The sequence below is a fragment of the Anopheles merus genome, chromosome 2L (genome assembly GCF_017562075.2).
Source record: "Anopheles merus strain MAF chromosome 2L, AmerM5.1, whole genome shotgun sequence".
In the NCBI taxonomy this organism is placed as follows: domain Eukaryota; kingdom Metazoa; phylum Arthropoda; class Insecta; order Diptera; family Culicidae; genus Anopheles; species Anopheles merus.
Window position 1 is genome coordinate 46,984,775 of NC_054083.1, and position 11,493 is coordinate 46,996,267.

General features: G+C 43.2%; 1 protein-coding gene across 1 annotated transcript; it reads right to left on the bottom strand.

Moving 5' to 3' along the window:
* Positions 1 to 100: 100 nt before the first annotated feature.
* Positions 101 to 10,968, bottom strand: LOC121593769 (nose resistant to fluoxetine protein 6-like). Its single transcript, XM_041916433.1, has 12 exons — positions 10,531 to 10,968; positions 3,504 to 3,661; positions 3,173 to 3,319; positions 2,378 to 2,672; positions 1,947 to 2,310; positions 1,684 to 1,852; positions 1,390 to 1,469; positions 1,197 to 1,310; positions 980 to 1,130; positions 585 to 914; positions 403 to 517; positions 101 to 333 (listed from the first exon to the last, which is right to left on the bottom strand). Exons 1-12 carry the CDS (start codon positions 10,670 to 10,672, stop codon positions 272 to 274), a joined length of 2,127 nt encoding a protein of 708 aa, XP_041772367.1. The 5' UTR covers positions 10,673 to 10,968; the 3' UTR covers positions 101 to 271.
* Positions 10,969 to 11,493: the final 525 nt, after the last annotated feature.

Here is an 11,493-nt window from a genome sequence, read left to right on the forward strand (position 1 = left end):
TACTTTAATATTTTGATTCTTTTTTAATAGAAAAATTACTTTGAAAATTAAAATGAATAAGAGAAAAGAATAATACCACCGATTAAAGTATTTAAACAGCTTTTCAGATTTCATATTTGTACCAAAATCCTTTATTTTAATCATTATTTCTTAGGCTACGTTCACAAGGAGCATGTGTTTTGAGTATTGCTATAAATTCAGCGTTAAAATATCGCCTCTAAAGTTAAATTAGAGTCTAGATTAGTTGCGAAGTGAAGCGTATTTGGTCTCGTTAGGCGGACGGTGGACTAACATTATTGTTCTCTCGCGGTGGTTCAGGTTTCGAATGTTTTTCTGTAAAAGATATGTAAAATGTGACACATTTTTTTCTTCAATTCAGCTTCACTTTGGCCCATTACTTACCCAACTGTTTCGATAGCAAGTGCTTTTGTAGGGCGGAGATCGGAAATTCTAGCGTGAGAGCAACAATTGCTCCCAGAATGTACGATGCCACTATTACCGAAATTACTTTTGTGTACTGAAAAGAGAAGAGCAAAACTGTTTACTAGAGCGTTCGATCGACTGTTGCCTGTCACCTAGCTCACCATCGACACGTGGCTGAAGTACGCAATGTCCCGCGTGCCGTAGAAGAAGTTCTTCAGGAAGAACACGTGACTGATGTACGCACAGTACGTCAGGCGCCCCAGCGGTACGAAGAGCGGGAAATTGACCACACTCTTTATGAACCGATTGTAGTTGTAGATGATACCGTACAGAACGATCGCACCAAACAGTGCCCAGGCGTTTTTGTGCAGCGGGAAGAACAGCGCAATCCACAGTGAGGGCTTTTCAAAGTTGTACGAGTAGAAGATCATGCTGAGCATGAGCGTAAGAATACCGCACGGCACCGTCATGTACCAGAGGAATTTTAGGAACTTTTAGGAAAAAAATATATTTAATTAATGAAAAAATTAGCACGATCGGTAATTCCCACACTTACGCCAGATCGATTGCCCTTGTTGTCCGAGGTACGCACGCGGTAGTACAGATATCCGTAAACTACGCCACCGATGTAGCAGCCAATGTTCGTATGGAACGGTATGTAGATCTTGTGGTACATCTCATCGAACCAGTAGATAAATCGTTCCGCTCTATGAAATGTATCATATTAAATTTAACACAAATAAATATCTCACCACAATCACTGCTCTACTTACTGCAAAGTGACGACAAACACTCCATCAAAGTGGTTGAAGTAAACGACCAGCGCCGGTATCAGGATGGCCACCACACCGGAAACGCTAAAGATGTGTACGACATACTTTTTGTATCTGCAATAAATTTGATTGAAAAGGGCACCTTTAATAAAGTATGTTTTCCTTTAATTGAACGGTCTATGCGTAGACATACTTCGTCACAGCCACGAGAATAATAAGCCCCACAGTGAACAGCTGATAGTCACAGGCCAGGTACCACGCTTGCTGAAGACACTGCAGAAGGAATAAAAAAAAGGGTTGAAATAATTATTCACGAAGCAATTCTCATCACTTTGCTTGGATTGGATCCCACGACGAAGAATTATACGATCATTTACAAGACACTTCTGGTGTGTTTTTATACTACAAAAGACTAATAAACTACAGGTACGAATTGCCCAGGAAAATCCCACACTATGACTCATCGTTAGCATTCATCCCCACCTACCGGTTCGTCTGCGTTAACGTAGTTGTTCACGTACAGCAGATTGGTCCACCAATTGCGCCGACAAAAGTTGCGCTCCACTTCGGCCCCACGTGGCCACAGCGGACCATCCTGTAGCTTCGGCAACCAGGTTGCATGGAGCAGGAGAATAAACGCGTACGCAGGAGTAAGCCTGTTCAACAAAAGACAACACAGAGCATGCTTGAACTGCCTGCCGCGACTCGATCTGATTAATGGCCGTGCCATCTACTCCCACCACTACCTACCGGATGTAACGATAGCCAACCGTCACTAATATGGCAATCCAGCTGATGCGCTTCATCTTCGCCTGCGTGGTGCAGAAGTGTATGCTGAGCAGGAAACCGCTCATCTCGAAGAACGACTGCACGATGATCGACCCATTAATTAGCACGTGGCCAACTGGGGAGTAGTACTCGGCTTCCCGGTCCTGTGTGTTGGCGAACGAGCTTGCCGTGAACAGATCACCACAATGGCCGACCACCACCAGGCAGAAGGTGAAGAATCGGATCGCTTGGAAAAACTTCAAATCCTCGTTCAGTTGATCCTTCGAGCGGGACACAAGCCGGTACCAGTTGCGGACGAGCGAGAATGAGGTAAGAACCATCGTTTCTACGACCAAGAAGAGGGCCTCGTTAATATGACTAAGATAAATGCTTCTAGCAAGAGAGCAACTTACTTCGACACGGTAGATCCTTTTTGTAGTGCTCGTTACCAAGCTGCTTGCTTGTGTAGTGATCGTACCACGTTGAGCTGATCACAAGCAGCGCGATCAGGGCCGTGATGATCAGGAAGCTAATGTCCAGCCCATCCATCGGCACGGTACGCTTGGGACCGGTGCAGTACTCGATTTCGGTGTAGCCGGACAGATTGTACTGCTGCCGAAGCGCATAATTCTGACAGATGTTAATCAACCGTCCGTACCGCTCACGATCGCCGCTCACATTGTTGAATGCGTCCGCGTTAATGATGTACTGTGGGTGAAGTAGTGTGAAGGATGGAGTAGAAAATGAACAAGCTGTAGCAGACTGACTGGAGCCGGCGCAATGAATGGCGAGGCTAAGATTAACGAGTCTTGGAGATGATCGTTTTATGAATGAAGTATCAGTATTACGATGAAGTGGTGAGACTAATTCGACTTTATAAAAAATGGAATGTACGCGAATCAGATAATAATATTATTATTCGAAAAATAGACTATGTGGTGGCGATCATGTGCGATCTTCACACAAACAAATGAACCGTAAATTGATTTATTATATACCATGTCATGCTGACGTGCAAACAGCCCGTCAGCATGGTACTTTCCCGACCGTCAACAGAATCCGGCCAGCTTGTTTGGCCAGCAAACAAACCAGACGCCTATCCGAGCTGCAGTAATTTGTTCATGATGAATGAATTGTTTGACGAAACGTTTGGGCGTCAAACCACCACCTGTTGCTGACTAATAACACCGCACCGCGGCGATACTCACCGGAAAGGGAATGTCAAACTTGCCCACGTACAGCGCATCCGCCGTCTGCCCGTCCAGCGACTGTACCAGCTGGTGACAGCGTTCGATGCAAAAGCCACGATCCAGATGATCGTGACGAAAGTGTCGCTTGGTATCGTTTGAGAAAGTCTACAGAAATTCCAGAAATAGACAAAAAATTATAATGGTATGTAAATGATTTCGCTATCAACCAGCTGCTGCGCGCGGTCAAGTTCAAGCGTAACCGGATGGTTGATCTTGTTTTTTTTTTTTTGTGGGTGGCGGATGAGATCCATAAGGTTGCTAGCCTTGCCCTCTCGCACCGGCGACATACCTCGATGAGTCGCCACAGGCTCGACTCTTGATCCGGTTTGATGACCGTTCGTGCGACACAGTAAACGGCATCGTCTGCTAGGGCGAGTGGGGCCTGTGCCACGCACCGGTCGTAGTCATCGTACTCGTAAATCTTTGGCATACGATAGTATTCATCCACTGCGAGGAGAAACGAGAGAGAGAGAGAGAGAGAGAGGAGAAGGATAGGGGGAGTTAATAGATGAATTCAAGATATGCAAACAAGCGTGCAGTGTGATCATTAGGAGAGACGTTCGTTAATCTCACGATATTGTACTAATTGATTCCCGCACCGGTGATCGATGGTGTATAACAGAGTGTGACAGAGTGCGCGGAAGCTACAATCACACGAGTTCAAGGTTGAAGTTCAAAAGTGTTACAATCCCCATACGGTGCACAAATTCAATTGGAGCGACAACTTCCTTCTACTACATCTCATTAAACTCCTCCACAAACCGAACTAGGTTTGTAGGTCTTACTATGATGATGCAACCAAGTCCCGCTAGGCTATCGCAAACTGTCCCCAGTAAACGCAGGTCTACCAGACAGCGCATATCAGACGCCTCCCATGGCTCTCCAGGGCATAAACACGTCTCTGCCACGCTCAGCTACCGGTCCGGGTGCGCGTGCCGGCTGTTAAACCAGTTTTGTAACCCATCACGACTGCAGGGTCACGATCATCTTTTCTTCTCGTCGGAAGAGAAGGGCCTGTCTATTGCAGTGTTTGCAAAGGAAAAGAACAATTATTTACTTTTGGAAAGGGTTTGACATGATCGTGCTCAGATGTCTATTGCTTCGAAGGAATGCGAATGTTGAGGATATGGGATTTTGATGCAAATATCCTTGAATAGACCGTAAGATCAATTGCTATTTCCTGAAAGAATGGTTGGTTTTGGCCGTACATCTAAACAAAAAGTCTTTGTATGAGACAATTTTATTGTGAGTAAATAAACGATCACGTGACTAGCTCATCACCTAAAGATGATCTCATTGAAGCATTAAGCGAATAATTACACCGACACCGGTGTCGAACAATTTACCCTCTATATCACTTAATTGATTAATGAATCCCATCCACGATCGTTTGTTTTTTCCCCTGCAACCGTACCATTTAGAATAACTTACTCCACTGATTATCCCCACTTGAACCTGGTAGGTGTTTGTTTGTCTATTCGCCTCACCCCCATTTTTTCATCAAGCCATTCTAGACTATTTGGGGAGTTCCCCGGGATGCAGCAAAAAGGTATCGTCGCTCGAATTAGTTTCACTCTGATTTGGTCGGAAAACCTGTTCCTCGTTGACTGTTTGTGCACAAGGAAGATCTCTCGGCGCATCTATGGAAGGTGATTTATCTTTTTTACACTGTGCATAACAAAGACGAGCCGTGGCTGTGATGTGATTCGTTGAAATGGGATCCATTTAACCGTGAGTGACCGGCGGTAATCGTGGTTAGATGGGGTTGGTTATGGGTTAATCGATCGATCGGAGGGTAAGTGGAATTTATAGAACAATGGCACATATTTGAAATGACGATGTTTTTTTTATTCCAGCAGGAATCGTTTTACTTTCAAGAGAGTTTCAATGAATAATACAATATATTTTTTCATAATTTTGCCATATTCCACTCCAACGATCTCCTAATACTTTGAACAGTCAGCTAATTTTTTCCCTTAACTACGTTCTAAAACCTAAAACAATAGTTTCATTGTGACTATACCACATAACATTTGCATACATCTGTGTGGTTTAACTGTCAGGATGGTTTTTATTACCGCCATACAGTAGCCGGAGTAATTGCAGCATCCGCTGGTGCTTATTAGCGTTTTACGACCACCCTCAGTTGAGTAATGATCGTCAATCTGAAATTTAAAACACTGAAATTTAAACATCGACATACAACCCGCTTCATACATTGTTTTTTCCCCTTGCTTCTAGAACCTTCTAGACAAACTTGGGTGTGGTAATCGTTGCTTTTTGTAACTAAACCCATCCCTTAGCCTGGGCAGGCAATCTACATACCTAAAAACGCCCAAAAACAGATCCCCCTCAGATATAGGTTTATCTGTTACCAGGTGGAAGCGTCTGGTCCACGTGAATTTTATGACCCACGAGCCAGTGAATGGGATTCGCTCGCAAAACAGGTTTAATTCGCTTCACCATCTTTCGCGTAAAGCGTTTGACTCTCTTTTTCCACAAAATTCAAAAAGACACAATTCTGCCCAGAAATGTTCCTGTTCCGCTGGTGAGCTCCTAAGGGCTATCCATGGTTTTGCATATCTTTACCAGTATGATCACCTTCAGTCTGGTCCGAACTGGTTCTGGTGATGGTTCTTCTTTCTACACTCTTTCTACAGCATCTACACGTGGTCAGCCTTTGGACCACATGTCGCCATCAACCTGTCGGTGGCGGTGTTGATGGTTAGAGAAAGAGGATCTTCATTTTTGCCCCTGCTTTGCCAATTACAAAAGTATGTTCCACGAGCTGGGAAAACCGTTTTATTTGCGTGTAGGAGCACACAAACTAGGACGCAAAGTACATCTTCCAGTGTAATTGCACGACGGAGTATCCCATCATTAATTTCACTCGGAAAGCATCTTCATGGTCGAAACCGGTTCTATTGAAGTTAGTTAGATTCATTACAGCGTTTGCTTTCCGGGTTTCCCTCTTCACGCCGGAGACTTCAACTTCGTTCCACTCAGTCACTCAGTTTTTCTTATCTTTAAAAAGTCTACAATTTCCCGTTTAAAAAGTTGTAATGAAGTGACAAGTCTTACAGCACTTTTTAATAGCAACCCTTAACCATCAATCACTGCAGAAGCCGTTCCGCTAGCCAACGACGCCCATAGTTTGGATGGCTTTCATTATTTGACTTAACGACTATGTGTGACTCTGGTGAAGTGATCATTCCATGTCATACTGGATCGATTCTGGAACGAGCTGAGATGTCAATGAACTTACAACGCTCTCTGCAAAATGCTAATTGTTCTAGAGACAAAACAAACCGTGACAGTAGCTGTTGCCAGAATGTCTCTATTTTTTAGGAGAGATCCTCCTTTTACCAGTGAATTTCCAATATCCGGATGGAGTCGGTATGGGAAACGATTTTAACACCTGCTGGGTGCGAACCGGTGTGACATAATTCTTCCATCCCAAGAATGGAAAGAATGCCCGCTAGTGGAAGCTTCTACTACGTTAGCTTAGCAGGCGAAAAGCGCTGTGGAAGCTTCCATCCCACTGCTAATTAGAACATCGTGGTTAAGGTGATCGATGTGCGTTTCCTCTTTGGGAGATCGTTTTACACTGAACGGACTGGTCGTATGGTTTGACCGTTTGATGTGCAAATGAAAACACATAAAATCTTCGCACCAATCTCCGCACGTCCCATTGATGGATGATTCTTGAACGTTGATATCGTGTCTTCTAAACAATTCCCTCAATCCGCCTTTGTTGTATCATTTTTGGAAGACAAAAAACGTTGCGCTTAAAACAACGCACGCTGGAAACACTTTGAAAAGCACAAATGCGGCGCAAAATGTAAACCAGAAGGGGGGATGGGGAGTCAGAACAGCAGAACAGGAATTAAATAACTCCACACCTTAATGGGTAAAACGCGCGCTGAATTCAACCGTGCCGTTAGGTACCGTGTGTGGTCCGGTGTGATCCGATGCGGGTTAGTTTGAACCGAAATCCTAAAACTGTGGCGACACTTTTCTGTAACCCAAAGCCGTGTAGGTGATGGGTTTGGTGATACGACCGCGGGCATCATGTTGCGAAAGGGGAAGTGTGTGAATCACTCACAATGATGGTGACCGATCACGGCGGTTGCCGGTTTGTTTGCTTCCGGCTGCTGATAGGCATTGTAATTTGCTATCATAATATAATGCGTTGCTTAAGAGGTGGTGAATAGAGTTTAAGAAAATGTGTTTGTTTTGAAAAGGGCTCCGAGTAACTAATGGTTAAAGGTGATAAGGGTTTGAATAGTAATTTGACACAGTTACTTTAACATTAACTCTTTCAAGTAGTTGGATACGAAGGTTGCTTGCTCCCATGCTTATTTTGACCTATTTTTTTTTAATAAAACGATATTAAATTTATCATAAAGTAATCACAATAAATAAATGCCTAGAACAGTAAAACACAACAGCAAAAAAACACAATAAAGATCAAGTGTTAGATAATATGTAGCGAAGAATAACACAACAATACTAACAACACAGTCACAATGAATAAAAACCTAAAGCAGTTAAACAGAACAGAAAAAAATCATAACCAATATCAAATAACGGATAAAATAAACTAACACACAATAAAAAAATACTAAAAAATATAACATTACTCGTTGTAATGAATGTAGAAACTTCCTGAATCATAGCCCTCTTTCCAAACAAATTACTCTCCCAGGTGCTTGTTAGCGATAGCGAACATTAGCCACAAATCGTTTTCGTGTCTAAACGCATCCGTGTAAAATCCGTTAATTAAATGATTTCTCATCTGCACGTCAGTAGAAACCACCCATGCAGCAAAGTCAAACAGCATCCCTGAGGGAGAACCCCATTCTAGCCAAACAAACCGGCAGCGATCGGATAAGGTTCCGGGGATCCTTGTCTATAATTTTAGCACCCGCCCATTAAAAAATGGGTGGAATTTTTTCCCCTCTCATCAATTCCAGCAATGAAACCAATCATGCCATGGGGCCGTAGGTGAGTTACTGCCCCCAGTCATTGTCTAGCGATGAGCCGTGCTGTAATCGATGAGCAATGCAGACAGCACAGCTCTACGCAGCATTGGCATCCTACGTGCACCTACGTGCCAAAGATAGGCAAGATAGGCATTTATATTGGGTAATTGTTTCGGGCTTGGAGGACTGTCCCAGCGCCACGCGGCACTGTGTGACCGGAATTAACAAAGCTCGATAAATCCGAGCACGCAGCAACACCGGCTTATGAAAGGGTGGAGGATCAGTAAGCAGGTCAACGGTTGCATTATATTGCTCTTGTTTTGTATTAGTTGGTGCGTAAGAGAAAGAGTGCAGGGTCAACTATTTTAATGCGACAAAGTGACGCTCTTAACCTAATTGTAACTTTTATTCGACTCGATCGTGACGCCCTTGACCTTGGCTGCGTAGCGCCGCGTTGGTCACATTACACATAAGGGTGATAATTTACATTGTCAAAACCCATACCCGGCTTATCAATTTTCTCACCAATTCAAGTAAATGTATTCTCATTTTTGGACGCTTCACATTGAAAACGGAAGAAAAATATAAAAACGATACGTTTATTCGTTTGTTGATTTATGGTTTATGCAAGCTGATTGATGCTGATTGCAGTGCCGGAGTGTTGCTTTGCTAATGAGCCACTGTGCCCACCGTATCTATCACAACAGTACTGTTCCGTTCGGGCGTCCGCAAGCCCTTAAGGGGCCTATAATCGCAGGTCGAAGTCATTAACACGTTCCCCATACACGCCACATCGCCTGCGCGGTATGGTTGAGATGATGTGCAATCAGTCGTAAAATGAAGACATCTCGCTCGTGAGTTCAGAATCAACAACGAGTTGTGCATCGAAAGAACTCTCGCTGACAGTCAAGGGTGGGAAATTATTAAAATATAAAAATGAAACCGTATATCGCACAAAAGACTCCAACGAAGTGCTGCAATTTGTATGTTAATGAAGCATTCCGAGATTCCGGAAGCGCGTAGCCTAAAAAACCCGTTCTGTATCACCTGTAAGGAAGTGGCACATTCCTCTATTGATCCGTTTTATTAGGACCGTAAAGCGAAGGTCTCTCCTCTGCCGGCAAGAGCGAAGACCGACACGATTGTGCGGTTCATGCAGAACTATCCATAAAAAAACCTCCGCCACAAATATGCTATCTAAACAGAAGCATACGCAGCATGGGAAAATTGGACGAGCGAGTAAACAACGGTATGAGTAATGCTTGTGGTAGAGCAAATTGCGTATCACAGCTACATGAAGAAAACCCAACGACTGATCCATTAGTGTGCAAAAGTGTGCTATCTTAATCCGGAATTGAAACTTAATATCGAGCCCCAACCGTAAGCGGTGTAAACAACCACACCCGGGAGCACGATTTGGGGTGGAAAATGTAAAGCGAAAGAAGCGCCACTTTTGGAATATTCTACGCGTATAAAAGCGTAACAGAATGAGCCCCCGTTTTCGCCGCTTTACAGTAAACAGCATCACAAAATCTTCGTAAACACATCGGTTCTTCGTGATGGGTTGGCTTCGCTTTGAGCTTGAAATAAATTAAAACCTTCTCTTGTGGGACACACCGGTTCCATTAGCACCGAGGGAAACGAATTAGCGCTCGCCGCGAATCTGCACGAGAATCGGCTTAACTGGCAAAATTTGGTTAATTTGCCGTTCGGTTGAAATGTAAAGCTTTTGGATTTATGGGTGCTGTTTGATCATAAAATGAATGCAAAATTTTATTGCTATAAATTTATACAAAAGCTAATCATTTTCCAATAACATGAAAATAATTTTAAACATATTTCCTTCATAAATGCAGGACCTTTGTGTTTAAAATTAATCATAGCGTTTCAAGAATTTGATTTCAAGAAATGATCAACTGAAGGTAATTTTAGTCTACTCCATAATCCACTAAACACACTTCAAATGTTCTTAAAAATTCACAATCTGTTTATCTTGGTTGAACATTAGTTTGAGAAAATTAATAAAACATTTTAAATGTATTCAGTACAGATTTAACGTTTTCAAACACGTTTCCCGCGTCTGCTCTGTTTCAGCGAATGCGTCCAAAATTTAAATATGTTTATTTGCTTTTAACGACTATCAGACACTGATAGCACGTAGAAGAGCCAGCTTTCACTCCCAATGTCATGCTTTACTTTCCAATCCTTCAAGACACTTCTAGATGCTATTAGCATTTGTTTTGCGTTCCTTTTGCCATTGGCTTTCACCTTCACTTATAGAAACATACTACAAGTATATTTGCACAAACAACGTAATATTAGAACACTTACATTGCACGAACTCAGCCCCACTGTGTTGTACAAACGCGGCAATTAACAGCCCGGCGAATAGCCAAACGATAGATCGGGAAGCCATTTTCGATTGGATCACAATTTTGTACATTTTTCCCTTCATCACCACATCACTTTCCATGCCAACTGAGCCTCACTATTCGCTCAAACGCTTCACTGTTTATTATTCCACTGTCACCCACAGCCACAGTAATGTAACAATTTATAATCACACGGTTACAGGCAAAATCAAACTATTCGCCCCTCGAGCTCTAATACCATTCAGTTCCTCCCGACGTGCGAGCGTGCGAATGCTCTGGACTCGACTGACGCTTGCCGATCCGTTCCAGTGGCGTTTTGGTTAGAATCACCCTTCGCGTATCCCTATCGGTGTGCTGTATACATCGGTTGCGAAAGCGATCCCGCCGCCGCAATGAAGGCTGGGCTGCGATCAAGTGACAACGCGCTGCGGTACGCGTACGCGCTGAGCGATCGTGAGGCGTGGAAATTCAAACGTACGGACTGTACGGTGAGACGGCTCTCACGCTCGCCCCTGCGTGAGTGGTGAGCAGTGAGATGGTTTTGTGAGTGCTCCACGTGTTTGCACGTTTCGTTGCAACCGAAAAGGTATCAACGAATGTTATCAATTCAAAACATTTTTGTGGGACTTTTTTTGAATAATTTCAAGAGTAGAATGTTGATTTTGAAAATATTTTTACAAACTGATAAATATACTATGAACACCCCAAATACGGCATAAAACAATCGCATAATCAATTAATCGATTTCAATCGAATTCAATCAAAATATGACGCTACAAAGAACTAGTTAAAAAATAATTAATAATTAAAAATGCACTCCCTACTTTTCCACGTCATACCAAACCTGCTAACACCGAATCGCCCGGTTCGCCAGCTGTATCGTCACTACGATGACTTGCACATTTGGTGCTAATTTATGGGT